Genomic DNA, 19100 nt, shown 5'->3' with positions numbered 1-19100 from the left:
TAGAACAAGTTTCATTAAAATAAAAACAAAAAAGCCTAAGAAGCACTTAAGCACACTCAGCCTGTCCCAAGCTATTGAGAACTTCCTTTTAAAAGCAGCAGTAATTCACCTTTTTTTGTTGTTTTGGGTTTTTTCAATATTAGTTGAATAAAAAAGGACAAGAGAAAGTACACTTCTGAACCTACAAGACTGTGTTTGGATTACTGTCTGTTTAATCAACTAAACACATTAAGTCTTTGCACTGAAAAAAGTCTGTGATGATCAAACTGCTATTTCTAACATACAACATCTTAGCATTTTAACATGAAACACGCAGTTACATCTCCAGAATTATTCTTTTCAACAGAAATACTACTATGGCTCTGCAGAACTGAAAGCTTGTTATCTGAACACATCCTCTACATAAAAGCAGACTCATTCTGCAAGGCTTCTTCAAAGCTAAATAAACTAATGCTTCAAACTACCTTGAAATAGTTTCCAGGAGGCTCTGTAAGATGTAGGACACACACAGAGCTCACTCCACTGGTAATGCCACGTCAAGAACAGTGAACGACTCTACTCTCACTGTCTCAGTCTTACTAGTTATGGAAAGGATGTTGCAGATAACTAGATGCTGTACTTACCACCTCTGCCAATGCTGAAATAACTTTGCCCAGAGTCGTGAGAGACTTGTTTATATTTGCTCCTTCCTGGGAAAACAGAACCCAGCATTAGTCAGTCTTATTTTTCAATCATGAATCTCTGCAAACTTCAGTCTTTACTTCCACAGCCTTTTTTTAACCTATAATTGCAATTCTTACACTGCTTGTGCACCCACTTCCCTTTTTTCCCCACACATCAGTGGCCCAATACCTTTAATCGGGTTCCTTTGGCACCAGTTGAATCAGCTCGCTCGCTCCCTGCCAGATCTACAAGGCTGATCTTGCTGACCTGAAGAAAGAAAGAACAACTAGAATTAATCCTTGTCCAACTAAAGTAAGAAATTAAGTTACTTCAAAATATCCTATGGCATGAGAAAAAACTGCCTAGAAATGACCACGGTGTGCTTAAAACTGAGGTTTTCACATGCAATTAGTTTGATTATTATTATTATTATCTTGTGGATAAGAAGCATCTGGAATTACAGAATTAAACTCTTTTAAACATCACTATACTCCAGATTACCTAAAAAGAGAGGTTGAGGCCTGCTGCCGTGAACTGAGGTGAAAAGAAACTGTTACTGCTAAAGGCAACATAAGAATCTTGAAGGTAAACAAACTTACAGGTCACCCTGACTATAGAGACTCAAAAACTGTGCTAACAAAGATGGGGGGAAATCCTCAAAACTCCTTTCATCTCTCTCCCCACAGAACCTACTCCTTAAGGCTTAAATTCTTCCCACTTCTCATCTGTAACATACCTTCTCTGTGGAAAGATCAGTTTCTGCATCATGTTTCTTCTGAGTAAAGACAATTGTAAATACAGCGTGCGAGCGGCTGCTAGTTTCATTCATGTTGGTAGCTGCCACAGTCCTAGAAGATGAACACACACACATACTCTCAGAAAACAGCAGCCTCTGTGCTGTAAGTACAACAACCTGCAGGACTCAGTGCAGCTGCAGAGGATCACAGCTCACTTGCACTTATTTTTCAGTCCTCAATTCTTTCCAGCTTTAGCACAGTTCAGAGTTTGCTTAGTCTGTGTACTTACTAACCTACCCAACACTAACATATGAGAGAATGCAAATGACACATCAACCTCACAGACTGCTAAATGAAGCATACTGTATATAAATGACAACCAACAGCAAATAAGAACCTGAAGTTGTAAAGCAACTTTAGTCTTGATCACTTGAGTGAAGGAAAGAAACTACTTATTTATACCAAAAGGCTGACTTAAAAGCCAGTAGAATTACGTATTATTTAAAGACATTACAAGCCTTAAGTATCCATAGTGATTTGCAATACCATTACACCACTTATTCAAAATTTGTGCTGCATGTCATGTAAACCCACAGCAAATAGAAGCATGAAACGTGCTACTGCCACCAACCTGGCCTTGTTTCCAGCATCCATGAGGTCTGCAATGTCTGTGTAAGATGTGACTGCTAGCTTGGACAGATCTTCCACATAAGGGCCAAGCAGAGGATGCTCTCGCACCCGCAAATTCCCTTTGTTCTTCGGGTTCAACAAGTCTCTGACTCTCTCACAATAAATCTCCATGTAACTCACCTGAAAACAGGAATTGGCAAAGATCATTTAATGATTGTTAAGGGCTGGTGGTGTAGTTTGATGTCCAGCACACAGACGTTCTTTTATTCCTCACCACACTCACCTCTACAGAGTACGACATCTCTTCATTGCTGTTGTCATTGATTTTCTCAAACAATTCTTCACATAGCTGGAAAGAGATTAAAACCAAATCAGAAATTAGATCTTACTGAGTAATTAGAAGTAACTACAATGATGTGTCATTAACTTGGCAGAGGAAGAAAAGGATCAAGCATCAACAACAAACAGCGTCACTAGGAAGATACTTAACCCCAATTATCTGTCATTACCATCCAGCCTTGATAATTTATTTTATAAAGCATTTCAATTCTTCAAAGTTTAACCAATACTAATATTCTGTAACAGAAAATTGGAAGAATAATCTGTTATAACATTAATAAACGAAATAAAACCAAAATTGGAAGAGTTTTAGGAACTCATGATTAAAATTCTTAATCCTACACTAGTCTATTTATCTTTTAAAGAATAATCCTGTGTCAATTCACTGGTATGTTTAAGTTTCAGGACTCAGATTTCAATCAACAGGCAAATAGTATCAAAATTCATTTAACAGCATCTTCATACAAAGAATGCTGCAGTCACTCAGCATTCCACTATTTCAGTAGCACTCCTCTACAGTTAAGTCAAACGAGAGACACAAAATTAAGATCATAAAGGAAGAAAAAGAATGAACAGTTGGCAAACGCATAGATATGTGCAAGAAGATTAAAAAGCACGAGGGCAGAGGGATGTGCAAACAAAGAGAACCTGGGAACACATATCTACTGGCTCTGCGTAGAAAATAAAGTACATGGAAAATGCAGGCAAATTTAAAGCATGTACTTTGAAGTAATTCAGCCAACACATGGTTAAAGTCTCAAACATCAAACTACAAGACAGGAAGACAGATCAAGGAATTTTGCCAACACAAAGAAATTTAATGTCAACAACCTGTATTAGTCAGAAAGTGATTGTGCTGTGCCCTGTGCATACGTGACAAGAGGGAACAGATTCAACAGGTTCTCTCTCGTGTCTTTAATCACATCATCCCACCAGATGTGCACAAATATACTCTTCCAACATGACTTCAAAATAATCTACGTATGCAGCTCCAAGTGGGAGCAGAACATTTCCTACATACTTCAATGGGGTCTGCGGCCCAAATAATTTCCTCCCCAAATTATCAAATGCATCAATATATTATTTGATTTCTAACTTTGAGAAATTTGCTTCCACAAAAGCTTTATGGCAGATTCACCAGCACTGTCACCTGAATTCCTGCTGAATGCAAAGGTGCCACGTGCTGACCTCATTACAGTCGGATGAGACAAGAAATCTACTGAACAGGACACCTTCATTTACCAGTTTGTTGGTGAAGGAGAGAAATTGGATGCAGAAGAGCAGACAGAGAACATATGGTACAATTGTTAAAAGTGCAACAATGGAGACAAAATTACTCAGTGTTCTTTTCCAGAATAAGTTTCTTTCAGTTCAGAAAGAAACTGATGTTGTGTGTGAATTGCTATTCGATATTAAAAAAAATAACTCTATTGGACAGCAAGCATCTGAACATGCTCTAAAAAAAAAAAAAATAATAATAATAAATAAATCCCTTTCTTTTTTTGTCATACCTGGGGGATTATCCCTGCTTGGCTCTCCTCCTGTTTGCCCATCATTGTGTAGGATTTCCCAGCTCCAGTTTGTCCATAGGCAAAAATGCATACGTTGTAGCCCTCAAAGGCATGCAGCAACATCTCCTTCCCAATATCATTGTACACACGGCTCTGAGATGCAAAGCAGGGATCTTCAGGCTGAAAAGACACAAAAACAGGATCAGAAACAGTCTTCTCCCTTTCACGTAACATTTCAAAAGCAATTAATTTATCTTGTGGGTCAATTCTCTCAGGAAAAGGCAAAGAGAGCACATTTTTCCACAGATTTTTCCCAAACCAATACCAGCTGAAGCAGAATGACAGCTTTGGCAATGCCACTCCAGCACAGCTGAGGAAGCAACGTCCCAGTTTTGGTTTGTGAACACTGCAGGCACTACTGGGCATGTTTTGTGCAAGATCACTGACAAACGTGATTCAAGGTGCTTGGAATGGAGAGAGGAAAAACATCAAAAGTAGAGTTTGGAGAGTGGATACAAAGGAGGTCTGGAAATCACAAAATCCTGGAGCAGCTGCTCCTGACTATGGCTCAGGAGGGGGAAAAGAGAAGCCAAAGCTGTTGAGTTTTTTTAGACTATAAGAGTGTGGATGAATCGTTAAAACAGACAGCATTTTCTGGCAGCTGTCCTATTGCACTGCATACAACCAATCCAGGTTTCAGTTTGCAAGCGCTGACTCCAAAAATCCCTAAATACATATTTCAAACTATCAAGTAACTCAATCAGCCAAGGACAACGTATCAGAACATTTTTCTATGGTTAGATTGAAGGCAGAGCTACTTTAAAGCAATTCATCCCAGTAACAAAGCAAAGCAAAACCAACCAAACAAAACCAAACAGATAACATAAACTTGAGCACAGATGCAGAAGGACAAAGCGAGACATCATCTTCAAATACCTGACTGAAAAGTTTCTGCTGCACTTTGGATAAAGCCCTACCACCACTACTGTGATTAAAATGAACAGTGCTGCATATGCAATGAAAAAAGAAAAAATCAGAACAATTGCAGTGTCAGAAAATAAACTTGCCAGATCTCAGAGCAAACACAGAACCTGCTCAAAACAAAACTTCACAAACTAAAGACATGAATCCTCTGGTTTTTATGCAGAACAAGTCAAGCTCTGAGGCACTGTACTGGTCAGACTTCAACCAATATTGGAAAAAAATTATCACTCCAGGCAATGCAGATGTTTTAAGTTGCACAAACCAGAGCAGACTGCACAGCTAACATACATAACATACCATACATTGCTCTGCAATTTGATTTTGTAGGAGAATGGCACTGTGGTATTATTGACTTAGTATTTTCTCTTCCTGAAATGTTGAACTTGAACATTAATTGCTCCTGAAATCAAGACAAAATCTAGCTGGGATAACATTCTAATGTTAGACTCAAGGCTCTCAGATCAGTTCTTTTCCTTGACACAGCCTGTCTGCTGGTTTTTGCTACTCAATGTGCTCTTCAGATTCCTTCAGCTGATCCCATAATTCATTTGCACAGCTGCTTTGGAATCAGGAACATTCAGGAATCCTGAAGTCAGGATATTCAGTCAGAAGATTCATAAAAAGGGCTGCACAAATCCAAATTTTCATAGGTTTTTGTCAAGAAAGTATCCTTGCTGGCCACAGATTTACTCAAATATTGTCACATTTGCACAATCCAAATTGCTAAAACTAAAAACAGAGAAAAGCATTACCCATTCTTTCTACATTTTTTGAGAAAAGAGGCAGGGGAGGGGTTGATGGCAGACCAACACAGTTCTGCTTTAGAACAATTACTGGAAGTCAGCAAGACCTTAGCACTAATTTGCAGGAGGGTGGGGCAGAGGAGCTGGATGGGAGAGTTTATTGCTTTTGCAGCCATTAGAAACACAGGTCGCTACTCTGCCTTTTCCAGATGTGCCAAGGGGAACACAGCCCACATCTTTCTTTGAACTGAAGAACATGAGCAACTTTCAGCCATATACAGATAGAACTGAAGGAACTCTGGTTCACGTGCACCTTAAAACACCTAAAACTGTTGCTGAATATTTTAAGTAATCTTTCAAATACCCACAACTTGCTATTAAACTCTAAGAGCTTAGATTTGCCCTCTCTCAAGCTTTCAGTCTTAATGAGGGTGAGAGACACAGAGCAGGAACACCTGACAGGGATGGAACAGTCAGAAAACATGCAAGCAGTTGAATCAAGCCAGGCAAGGAAAAATGGTTTCCTTGTAAAAGAACTTACCGATGTGTGGGACCAGTAAGAGTAGTCAAAGCTGAAGGACTTTGGCGCTTCCTTGGGATTCTTTGGGTTGATAATACCTATAGGAAATACAATTCAAACATTTAGCTAACTTGACACTTAGGAGCAATACTTAATGAGTTTGCTGAGCCTCGATCTGTGTCCCTGAGTATCTCCACACCACTCAGGAGTAATAAGACTGAAGCACCAGACTTAGATCTTCCAAGAAAATGCAATCCTAAAAGGAATGATGCTGCTAAACAAAATTCTTCTGTTCTATAGAAAGCCTGAAGTAGGTCATGCTGCTCCTTTGGCACATAGAATGGGAAAGGCTTTTAGGAGCTGAGGGATATTAACAAGAAGGAGGAATGAAAATACAAAATCCACAGAATCCACAGCACACAACAAAACCCCCACTTTTCTGTCAGTACACCTGTAACTGTGATGCTCTTTTTATTTTCTCAGCTCCCAGAATTGTTTTCAATATTCAATCCACATACATGCATCCCCTACAATTAATGTAATGCTCTTCAAGGTATATTTTAGGTGCTGTTCCCCCCCCCTCCTACAAGTAACCTCTGCCAATAGATTCAGCTGCCATTTCAATGACATACAGGACTCCTGCAGATTGTGTATGCCACAGAGGGTAGTTTATAAGCACAGCTCTTGCTGCATAACTAAATCTCTACTACTGCTGCTTCTTTTCAAGTCTGTATTGTAGGAAATCCTTACAAGATCGTTTCCACCAGCTGTTTTCAAAATCATCTACATAAATAGGATTTTAAAAAGGCGTACTCCTGAGGGTATCAAAATCAGACAAACCACATGTCCATCTGCACCTATAGCAGCCATTTGCCTTTGGAAATCTTATACTAATTAAGATATTTGTAAACAAAAATCTACAAAGAAGAAAGAATACACACAGGTGGTGACATTCTTGCTGGGGAAGACTTGCATTCCAATATCAGTCAGCCTAAGCAAAAGAAGACTGTTTCTCATGCATTCAGGCCAGCAAAGCTGTGCTTCTGGGAGACGGAGACTTCTCCTGCTTCTTGGGAGAAATAAAACCAGAAACAAACTGCAACACCCACCACCCTTTCCATTTCAGGCATTGTGATCTTAACACGTTGCACTGAAGTCTCTGAAAACGCGGTCACAGAATTCCCTTCAAGATGTAATCACTCTGCCAGATGCTGACCCCCCTGAGCCGGACCGCAGTCCAAAACTACACTGCGGAGAAAGGCTCGCTGTGTGGATTACAAATAGCAACAGTTGCTACTCTTTCTGTGGTCAACTTCATTTTCACTTGGACGCACCTTGCGCTGACATTCTTGCTGTATAAAAGCTGACAGACGTGCAAAGCCAACAAATAACACTGCTTCACACCCGTACAGCATCACATGGCAAAGACACGTGCAGCTTTGGATAGCAACACGGGCATCAACGCATACCAAACCAGTAACCTAAGCACTCATATATGGCTCCCATTTCCCTTGCTCCTCTTGACCAAGCAGCAGTAATGCTGCATCTACAACATAGTAGTACATCAATTCTCAAGTGAACAAATCCACAAGACAACCTCCCTGCACAAACCTCAAGCAGCTCTCTCTCAGTGCAACTTCTAGCAGCCTGAAATATAACCTCTCCTGCTCCTCATTCAACTATTGAACAATCAAAGCTCCAGAAGGTAAGAAAGAAATCATGTCCTTCATCAGCAGGTTCCTATGCACAAAATCAGTACCAGAACCAGTCTCCAAATCATTTCAGTGTGTCCTTTAGGAATGAGCACCACCACTTTATTCAATCATGGTGGGTTAAGGGCTTCAGGGAAAGTAATTTAACTGTAAAAAGCAGAAAGCAAGCAGCAATAAATAGAACCCATCCCTATGTATTGTGTAACACAATTCAAAGCAGATACATGAACACATACAAATATTGCTGGCAACTCTCACGACAATTAATTTGCAACCACACAACTTTGATCTCAATCTCCATGGCACAGTCTTTTTTTTAGAGCCTACACTGAAATAACAATTATTTGTACGTCTTTTTAATTCTTATTTTGTCATCTACAAATATAAAAGCCACTTCTTTTGGCCAAAGCATTTGTTCTCCAAGGAAGAAAGTTAACTTAAGATTCTACTGTGTCAGAAGCAGGAAACAGAACAAGGAGCATAAATGTTGGCATTATTCAAAAAGGAATTTGATGTGAAAACACACATTACGCACTAATAGCTTAAAAAATTTAAGTATCACAACACTTAGTCACCAAAATGCCTGATTTTTCACTCAGCTTGCTGCTCATAAAAGCACGCTGACCACCTATGAAAGGTCTCCAGCAGCGCAGCACGCTCAGTGTCAGGCAATGCACTCTGCACCTGCCCTTACAACTCAAATCTGATCCACCACGTTCACAGAGTGATGCTCAATCTCCAGGATTTATGCTAGTAGTGGCTCACCATTTTTTTTTTTATTTTATTTTTTAAATTAGGCTTCTCTGAACTCTTTCAAATTAAGTTCCATGTCTTGAAAACTACTTTCTAGGATGCGCATTTCTGCAAAGTATATCATGAGAAGCATATTAGGAAAGGGAGAACAACGTGAAAGAAAGCAGCTCTGTCAGAGGCTGGGAATGCAGCTGCCTGGCCAAAACCTTCCACAGAACAGGAACAGGGCAGAGGAAACCTCCTGGCTGCCAGCGGCTCTGCATGCTGTCCCTCACGACTGATCCAAGCACAGCCTTTTCAACTCAGTTTCAGGTTCAAGCTTGAATTCCTTTTATCCTTATTTTGATTCCTTACATACAGTCGACATTGTCTGCCTTCAGTACCACTGGTTTAATGGAATCCTGTCTGCCTGCAAAGAAATCCAGAAGGGCAGAACAACTGAGAAAACAAGATTACAGCTTCAACTGATTTCATGTGGACTGAAATCCTCTTTTAGCACACGAAGCATGAAGCTGCTAGCATGGTCAACACAGTCTGAATTTGGACTGAGTGATAAGATGCATCATAAGGCAAGATGTGAAACCTGAAAGAAGATGGTGAGGCAGCAAGAAACCAGGAAATGAAATTAAAGCAACTGACCTAACTTGAAGCTGTCTATTGTGCCAAGGGCCAACTCTGGAAGGACTACTAGATGAAGCTCACAGATATTTCTGAGTCAGACAGAAGACTCGTTATATCACAGGTAAGCTTTATCCTCAAGTTTCATATGCCAGATTGAAGGGGAAAAAAAGCCAAGCACAATCATGCAGAAATTAGACTGAGCAGACGACGCTGATTTCATGCACCAAGCTGTTTTTTCCAACTAACAAGGAAACAAATAGAATTAAGAAGTAAAAGCATCGCTTCCAGCATCCCCAACACCCACAAGAACAGTAAAAGCTTTTCAGTTATTTTGTTTGGTTTTTAAACTGTGCGAGGCCAAGAAGTGCCATATTAGTAAATCACGAAATAGGTCATCATCTATCCCCTCTCACCACAGCAGACTCTCAGCTTGGTACACAAGCTAATGGTTTAATTACAGAGCCTCAGGAAATAAGAAAGGCAATAAGGCAGACGATCACAGCAGGAACACATTAATGGCCTTTTTATCTTACAGAATAAAACTGTTTATTTGATATTTCAAAGGTCCAATGTGGCAATTAACTTTTCTGTTTGCAGCCTGACACTAACACTTTGTGCTGCAGCTATAATTAGTTACCATCAGTGTGGCACTGTAGCAGCTCTGCATGTTGGAGTCGGCCTCAGCAGCCAATGTCTGTGAAACTCAATCCCTTTTTCAGGCCCCCTGCTCCACCAAGAGCCAATTTCTTCGCTCATTTGGAATCCTACAGCTTTCCACAAGTTAAGGTTCCTACATTGAACAGACATTGGCAGGGGATGCTCTACAAAATCACTATCTCCTACAGCACTGCTACTGAAACAAGTCACATGCAACTAATTCAGAACTGTGCCATCTCAACACAGAGAGGCAAGTTCTACAGTTATTTTTACATAGCACTCACAAAAAGGTAAGGAAATAAACAGCTTGGCACTAAGCTTCCTCACACCAAATAACCTCAAGTTGTGTACTATTACATAAGCAATTGCATTATTCTGATCTCTTTTGCAAATGTGATTTTCTGAAGTATTCTATGAAATGATAATACACAGTCTCAACCTATACTCCATACTCTGTACATATAACTTGCCAGAAAATGTGCCTGAGAAGCACACAAAGCATGCACAACTGAGTAACTCTGCAAACAGATCAGAATAAGCCATCAGTCACCTCTGAGGAAGGAGAACACGAGATTCCCACAGAGCAATTCAGAACTCAAACACAACGACAATCCTAAAACACAGCTCACGGGTGCTGCTCCCATACAGTGCAACTGCCAAAACCAAAAGTGGGCTCCAAAGCTTTAGAAAGGTTGCCATGACTTTCTTGGAATCTTCTTACCCAAAGAGATCCTGTGCCATTAACACAATTGGAAGACTACAGGGGCAAGAATGGATAAAGAGTGACCTATGGCCCCATACCCAGTAACATAGCAGATTCTCTTATCACCTTCTGTTCCCACACTCCCCCAAACACAGAGAACAATGCCAGTTCTGCTCCTGCACTTAATCAACTAATACAATAGAAATGACAGATTTGTTTTCCCCCTCTCCCAGCTACTTCTTCATTTTCAGATGCAGTTCATATGTGTGGAGAACTACAAAAAAAGGACTTTTTCAAAACACAACAGATGGCTCACAGTGCAGATTTAGATTACAAGACACAACCCACATATTTTAACCAACTAGTCTTTGTAAAGGAAAAGCTGATAGTAGGAACAGTATAGTCTAACAGAAGATAAGCAGAGAACTGGAGCACAACCAACGAAGGAATTATAGGTATAGATGTGTGGTATTAACAACAAACCCATCCTCACAAAACTTCTCACATGCCTTTACTTCAACAGGCAACTCCAGTGCTTGGCAGGAGGTTCTTCCACACTCCAACCTCTAAATCTCTATTTGTTCCTTAACCAACACTCCCATACCACCCACCACCTGCTCCATCAGCTAGCACAAAAATAACTCATGCTTTCAGTCTTTCAGGTTGATGGGATCAAATTCACTTCTAGTTTCGCATTTCAGCAAAAACTGTTAGCAAACTTTGACAGAGAGCTTCAGTACAGAAACTGTCTTGGTGTTCCAATGGTCATTTTAAGTTTTTGTGCAGTTTCTGATGCAGTTCTGATTTGTTCAAGTTTATATCCAAAAAACACACAAATATGAACTTCATTTTACATTTATAACAAGAAATACACTCATGGAATGGGGAAAGAGTGCAAAGCACACAAGAGTTAAGAAATGCAAGCCTTCTTATTCCTCACTGCCTTGAAGTCAAGTCACCACATTGAGCAGCTCCACCTCCTCGAGCGGTGAGACTCGCCCTGCAGGGCACACTGACATCAGATGTGCCACATATTAGTCACTCTGTAGGGCACTCCAGCACAGAACTGGATAACTGCAGTTTGCCCTTCAGATAAACACTAGCAGACAGAATTAACTTGGGCTAAATCCTGGGATTAGCTGACATACAGTCTGTGCTGGGGAGGAGAGGAAAGCGGACTGATAGATTCAAAAGGAAAAAAAACAAAACCATCCTCCTATCAATTGCGATTAAAAGTAAAACCCAATAATGGTGGAAGTCAGGTATGGAATTGCAGAAACCAAACTCCCGTCATTGAAGCAATGCATTCTTTCCTGTCATTCACACTGTCCGTTCCTGTATTCCTACCCATCCATCAAGGCAGAAGGCACAAAGACTCCTTTATTCCCACATAGGAAATAGAACCAGTTAAAATGAGTTGTCATCTGACAGAACAGCATTCACACCAGCCTCAGTAATTCTCCTAATGGCAGCAGTAACCTACCCAGAGCACATTCCTACCAAATACCAACACGTATGAAGAGATAACAGCAAGCAGAAAACCTACCATCCTGTCCTCACTTACATTCACATCATTGGTGAAGGAACAGATAGGAGTTCAGGAGTTAAGCTAGGCAGAACTTTGGCACAGCTATTTTTCTTCAGCAAAATTTAGGGAAACAAATACCAAATAATTCTGTGCCTTCTTGAAATTTTATTTGAATACAAGCAGCAGTTTTACATCTGAATAATCAATTTAAACGAGGTCAATGATCTTAAAGACTTTTAGAATCAAACCCACAAGACCAAATTAACAATAAAAGTATCCCAAAATGCGCGTGTCTGGAAAGTATATCTGCACCATCTGTAGACTGGAATGCCAACAATGGGAACACGGTGCTTACTGAGAGCAGGGTGGAGCAGGCATTCTTATGTGCTGGGATGTGAATAACACCCCACAAAAACACGTTTAATACAGGCTTCTTTCCTAGGCATACGTTGCAATCAGATATATGGCCGTACTGCTTTTATAAAGAGACTTTCAAGGTTGTTATTACAAGAGATAAATGAAGGGAAACGGACACTTCCAGCTTGTAAAACAGTGCCTCCTTTTCAAAGCATTGTTTGCATTTTTCAAATCATTAAAAGGAAAGGAAACCAAATAGAAGCTAAGAACAGCTCATTTGGAATTCAACCGGATTCTCTCCCTGCTGTGGAATTTCAGCCTTGTACTGGAAGAAAGGTTGGATGGGGGAGGGCATTGTGCTCAGCAGCACCAGAGCGAGGCAAAGGCTGGCTCACAGAAGCTGCTGGAAAGCTGCTCTCATCCTCAGCTGCTCTTGCAGATCCCACTGCTATAAATACCAGCACTGCAGCTGGCATTCTGGGAGAGCAGCATGCCGGCAGGCTGTGCAGCAAGTGGGAGCGAGCCGAACCACACAGCTCCAGCCATCCACAAAGCTGAACCAAAAGCACCCCAAAACTCCACTGCCATTCAATAACCTGACACTGGCCTGCTGCAGAAGCTGTGGGTCAATGCTTGGGGCTGTGCTCAATTCTTCTCTCCTGTGTTTTTTGCTGCAGGATAATACAAACTCATCCCATGCTTTCTGCTTTCACTTGGTGGCACCTCCAAAAGCTGCTGGCCTTCTGCAAATGTTTTGGCCTTCAGACACATTGCCAGCACTGCATTAAAAGAAACCTGGGGAGGCTGTTCCACCAGCCTTAGTAGTTTAAAAGATTCATGTGGTGAAAAAGTTGGATTATTAGAAGTAGTTCTCCCTGCAAACAGAAATAACAAAATGCAAAGAAAATTGCCTCCATCTTCTCCTTGAGCCAAGCCTGCATTCAGGCCTTCCCTTGCCTGCCGTGGGACTTGGAACAAATGGAGCAACTGACAACAGGGGAGACATTCAGAGAACTTCAGCAAACTCCACTTTTCTCACTTATCTTTCCAATCAGTTCCCAAATCAACCTCCCCTGCAAGGCATCTTCCTCAGGACCCACAAAATGCCTGTGCTGATAGTGCCTGTGTTGGCGTGGTAGCATTAACACCGAACAAGCACTCATTCATGGACAATCCACTGTAACCACAGTTATGAGCATTTACAGACCAGGAAAACCTGGGTGAGGTTAAGTGACTTTACTCCACAAAAGTTTATTTTCCCAACACAACCTCAAGAGGCAAACACACAGGAACAGAAGCAAGCTGTATGCAGAAAACAAACTAAACAAGATGAGCTGTAAGAACTCATGCCTGCTCCTTGGCAGGCACAAAGCATATCAGAAATGGGTTCATTTTCGCTGATACCCACAATCACTCACTTGAAGAAAATAGATTGAGAATCAAAACTGAACTCTCCCACCTCCACTGTCTCACCTGAAGTTTTTAAGTGGAGGAAAAACGTATTTAGGTAAGACAGCTCCCATAGAATCCCTCACTTGCCTTTCCTACCTGTGTAGCACTCACTACACAAATTCCCACTACTTTACTACCCACATGTCCTCAGTGCCAGCCTAAATAACAGCCAGTTTCTCATTAAGGACTTCTCCCATCAGGGATTTAAACCGAAGGTTATTTCCATGATACAAACTCTTTAATGAAACTGTCCAAACCACACTAATGGAATGCTACTTCAAAAGAAAACCAACTTGCTGTTATTACACAATAGCATTTCTTTTCCATTCAGTGTGCCTTTTCATTCAGAAAAGACTCAAAAGTTAAATGAGAAAGCAAAAGATCAGCAAATTCTAGTTTGTTTGTTTTTTACCTTCTGGAGTAAGCTTCTTTGAATGATTGATAGATTTTAGAGACACATAATGAAAACAAGTCATTAGAAATTAAAAAAAAAAAAAAAAAAAAAAAGTTGTATTTTGTCCCTCAACCTCTAGAAACTGAACTCAGAATGCCTTACAAAGCTTTTCTGCCACCAAGGACGCCTGCTTGAGAAGCCAGGTTGCCACCTGCCTGCAGCAGCAGCTGTAACTATTGTTCCTGGCAGATTGGGCTGCTCCAGTGTCCCTACTTTCATTAAGCACAAAATACCTTAAGCAGTCCACAGAAAAAACGTTTGATCATCACAGAGCTACAGGGAGAAATGCTGAGTTAAAAGCCCCAAACAGGCCATCATCAGTGCTGGCCTGAGGTGCTGGCTGCACTCCCACCTTCAGATACACCTCGGCTGTGCAGATGCACTTGGCACACACACTGCTTTCACTGGCACCCACAGGCTGCAGTGCACACAGGACACCAAAACCTCTTTTAATCCATCACGACCAGTTACAGAGAACATCCAAGTAAAATAATTCCTCATTTCCTTCCTTCATTGTGCTTTTCTATAAGCTTGTTCAGCTTTTTAAAAGACCAGGACATTAAGACTCAGCCACCCACAGCTACCTGAGCAGTCCTGCACCTCCTAACTTGAACCTCTGCTTCACTTTAACTTTTATTTATGTGTTGTTCATTTTAATGGACAGCAGGCTTATGAAAAACAAAAGCAAAGCACCACAAGACCACCACAGCACTGGGATGCTCTCTGAACACAGAACAGTTCATCCTGACTCTATGATTCAATCACCCAAGGCAGCAGCTGCCCATGTTGTTCACATTTTATCTACTCGTTTTTGAAATCTAAGAACTGCTGATAGAAAATACTTTCAGATCTATGGCTCTCCTCTCACCCCATCTATTATGCGGCAGGATGGTTTTCCCACTCATAAAGACAGTAATTTAGGGAATGGACTGACTCTGCTGAGCACACTGCAGGTAAGATGCATCTATGTACACCATTCTGAAGGAAAGATTAAAAAAGCAAGAGATAAAACATATCCAAACAAGATATGCCGACATCCAGAGGTTCAAGATCTGTTATTGAAATCTTATTTCCAAAAGCTGCTGGTGAGTTTAACCTCGAGCATGTTAAGCCATCTATCCAGTACATTATAGAAATACAAAAGCAGATCATCTTCCAAATTTAAAGACTGCCAATATGAAAAGGAATCGTCTCAAAGATAAACTGCATTAGGGTTATTGCAGAAGCTCCAGTCTGCTTCAGTACTGTGGGGGATTTTAATCAACAAAACACCATCACAAAAGCAACCTGAAAGTCTGATATTAAGTTTTATATGAAAAATTTCCTATCTGCAATAGCAGCATAAGGAAGGAACAACGTATTACAGAGTGTAAGGCCTGCGAGCAGAAAGATCACACCAGGGAGTTAATTATCAATATAAGAAGTCTTCAGAGCCCATTAACTTTTCCCTCCAGGCACACCTATCCCTCACCAGGAAGCCCAGCACTGCTGACTGACCCCAGGGCAGTGCTACAAACACAGCTGCACTGTGCCCCGACCCAGTGGGTCTGTGTGCAAGGGTTTCTGGGCACAGGTCTGCACAAGGGGCAATACAGATGTGCCCTTCAGAACTGAAATCCAAATGAAAACAAAGCATTCAGGTCACTTGAATCTGTGTGCATAGCAAATGCTTTTAAAAACGTCTTATTTTTTTCCTAAGGTCCCAGAAGTTACAACAAAAAACAAGGATGGTCTTTCTTAAAAGCGCTCCTCTCAGTCAATGTTTCATCTTTCGTTTGCTTTGGTTTTTATCCAACAATTTGATGGTAATGCTAAGTTGCCTTTGGAAATCATTGCACATTCACTGATTAAGTGCTTCAGTAGCAGGATTTTGCTGTTCCCATGTTTATGTCCCATGTTTAGGAATCCCACTATTGTCTTCCATTCTACCCTCAGTTCTCCCGTTTCCACTGCAGAACTTCTGACAGCATGATTCAAACGGATACCATCTGCAATCAGATATGATCTGAGCAGCACAGGCTTTCTGCCAAAATACCAGCCCCTTAATGCAGTCAGCACATGTGACTTCAGCTGGACTGCAGAATTTCATTCCTGCAATGCATATTTCAAAAACAGAAAGGCACAGTGATGCACTCTGACAATCCTTTAAGTGCAAGATGCTGCAGTTTCTGCAACTATAAAGAATAACAAAGAAGTCAGAAAAATCAGCAGAACAAACAAGCAGGGCGTGCCAGGTACTGGTTTCAAAGTTTCCACACACTGCCTTCTTCAGAGGGAAAAGCAGAAGCCCTGATTACTCAGGGCAAAAGCACTTCTTGCAGGAGCACGACTGCATTCGTTATGTTCAGCTTTGGATACTTCTGCATATTTCATTAGTTCATTTATTTTGTAGTTCTATTGAGCCACAGCCCACACATTCCTGTACGTTTCTACCAGTGCACAAAGCTACTTAATTCAAGTTCAAACTATGGATAAGTTGAAACAGAAATGCTCAGTTATTAAGAGTTTATAATAGCACCTAATGTAACTCATTGAAGAAAATTACTGTCTACAGCTGTTTGCTGTATTTCTCCTCAAAGAGGGCAATGTGGGGAAGAACAGCAGACTGACAGACTGCTGAAACTGATGGTTCCTTTCCCACAGCCTGTAATAGCCCTGATGACTTCAACCTGACACCATCTGTCCTACCATCCATCTGGTATCACAGCCATAGGACTCGAATAAAAGGCCACTGATCAAACATTTCCAGGACACAAAATACAGCAAAAGCCATACATAAGTTTCCAACTACATAAATCATGAAATATTTTCCTCCTTTTGAAAGCTGATGCAGTTTCTTGGGCATTCAAGAGCCTCTGCAGTGCAGTTCCAGCACTGAGAAACAGAACTGGTGTTTCTGTCCTATCAGTTGACAGATGAACAGAGATTCAGTGGTCACCCCTGTCACTGTACCACAAATAGTTTCCACAGGCTCCTGGAGTTCAACAATCCTAAGCTTGTAAAATGACTGCTGTCACATCATGACAGCAATATGAAAGCCTACTGCAGAGGCACCCAGCAGTGCTGCTGCATTTCAGAGCTTGGTGGCATTTCCATAATGAATGCCATCTCATGGTATCCACAGTTCTTCCCCTCTGCACTGCTTTGGCCTAAAAGTTGGCGTGCAACGTTTGGATGCAAGGATCTGTTTCTACAACAGATGACTGCTAAACATTATTTTTTTTCCCTGCTCATTTTTAATGGAAACTTGAAAATCCAATAGAAATTGTTTTGTCAGGTAACATTCTGCACAGGGTCTAAAGATAAGAGTTTATTGCACTGAAAAGCAAGCAGTCTTTTCTGCAGGACACCTCACTTTCAATGAAAATCATCTCTGCGCATTATTTAAGTGACACCACAGCCAGAGGTCACTGCAGGAGTACAGCCTCAGATAAGAAAAAAGAAGTGAGAGGAAGCCTGAATGCAGCCTCCTTCTCATTAAAAGGCATGAGTAAATACTCAAGTAATCAAAGAGTGAAGTAACTCACTACTCTTGGAATGCTAATTCCTTAGGTTATGGGCAAGAACCATTACTTGATTACTTGACAGTAAAAAATACTACAAGAAGAGTTGTTTATAGGTATAGCTCTTAGTCTACATGGGGCAATGCAGAAAACGGAATCTAAACTGCCTTGACCTTCTGAAGCACACAAAAAAAAACTAATCAGTCAATGGTGTCCATGTCCAGTTACCCCAAGATGAGTCTTACCCTCCAAATTTGACCCAGGATAACAATTTAATAGTCTTAATTTCTAACAGATTAGAAGTGTTAAGTCTTTTATTTTGCCATCTAGACTGGAAAGCTTAAAACTTTACAGGAATTTCTCCTCTGTTTTCTCACTCATACTATGCTCCTTGACACAAGCACAGATTGCCAAATATGCAGAGCAGGAAGGAAGGCAGCAGACCCAGGCAGGAACCAACCACAAGAATTATGATACAGTGGCCTGTAACATACTCCTACATCTGTCATTCCAATATAGACAAAACAAAGAGGTTTTCACTTGGATGTCCTAATCTTTCTGCAGAATTCAGAACTCCTCACAAGCAAACACCATGAACAACAGCATCAAACTTATGATTTATGCTTTCTAGTTAGATGTTGAGATAGTTTCATTTGCAACAGTCTCAGAAGACCTGAAGGTTCACTAGAACAGTAATTCTAGATGCTGTAAAGTACACACTAAGGAGTTTAGCCTGATAAAAAGAGGAGGATTAATCAGAGAGAGAGAACACGGACAGACCTTTCTGTGCTTAAATCAACTTACTGGTAGAATTGCCTTGCATCTGGATGATACATTTGGATTCTTTGCTGGTTTCTCGCGAGTTGAAGGGCCGGACCCGAACAGCCACCTTCACAGAAGCCCCCGACATTCTGGCTGCTTGTTGTACACTGAGCTGTTACGTGGAGGAGGTCACAACCCTTCAGGTTTACCTTCTTGCTGGCGTTTTCTAGAAAAGAAAAAAAGTAATTTGGTTATTTACAACTCCTGCATCTGTGCTGATAAAAAAGGGTTGTACAAAATAGCTTGACTTTAAATCCTCCCTGCAAACACCCTTCCCATGAACAAGCTGCTACTTCAAAGCCATAACTGGAAATACACTTAACAGCACCTGCATGCTGTCTCCCTATTCAAAAGTTTCTGTCATCCAAGGCAGCTCTTTTGAAGCATATAAGCAGATTTGTTTTCATTGCT

The 19100-nt window shown here is 40.9% G+C and overlaps 1 protein-coding gene across 11 annotated transcripts in view; it reads right to left on the bottom strand.

Moving 5' to 3' along the window:
- The window catches only part of KIF1B (kinesin family member 1B), an 82907-nt gene that overhangs the window by 57450 nt on the left and 6357 nt on the right, over nucleotides 1-19100 (bottom strand). For all 11 annotated transcript variants that reach the window (XM_052691430.1, XM_052691437.1, XM_052691433.1 and 8 more), the window contains exons 2-9: nucleotides 18672-18855; nucleotides 6149-6225; nucleotides 3881-4060; nucleotides 2314-2379; nucleotides 2032-2210; nucleotides 1400-1511; nucleotides 853-930; nucleotides 624-689 (exon numbers count right to left, since the gene is read on the bottom strand). In XM_052691430.1, coding sequence (XP_052547390.1) covers nucleotides 624-689; nucleotides 853-930; nucleotides 1400-1511; nucleotides 2032-2210; nucleotides 2314-2379; nucleotides 3881-4060; nucleotides 6149-6225; nucleotides 18672-18777 — 864 coding nt within the window. In that variant the 5' untranslated portion in view covers nucleotides 18778-18855. The remainder of the gene's footprint in view (nucleotides 1-623; nucleotides 690-852; nucleotides 931-1399; nucleotides 1512-2031; nucleotides 2211-2313; nucleotides 2380-3880; nucleotides 4061-6148; nucleotides 6226-18671; nucleotides 18856-19100) is intronic.

Source organism: Tympanuchus pallidicinctus, unplaced genomic scaffold, assembly GCF_026119805.1.
Source record: "Tympanuchus pallidicinctus isolate F22 unplaced genomic scaffold, pur_lepc_1.0 scaffold29, whole genome shotgun sequence".
NCBI lineage: Eukaryota > Metazoa > Chordata > Aves > Galliformes > Phasianidae > Tympanuchus > Tympanuchus pallidicinctus.
This window is presented reverse-complemented; position numbering and strand designations above follow the sequence as displayed.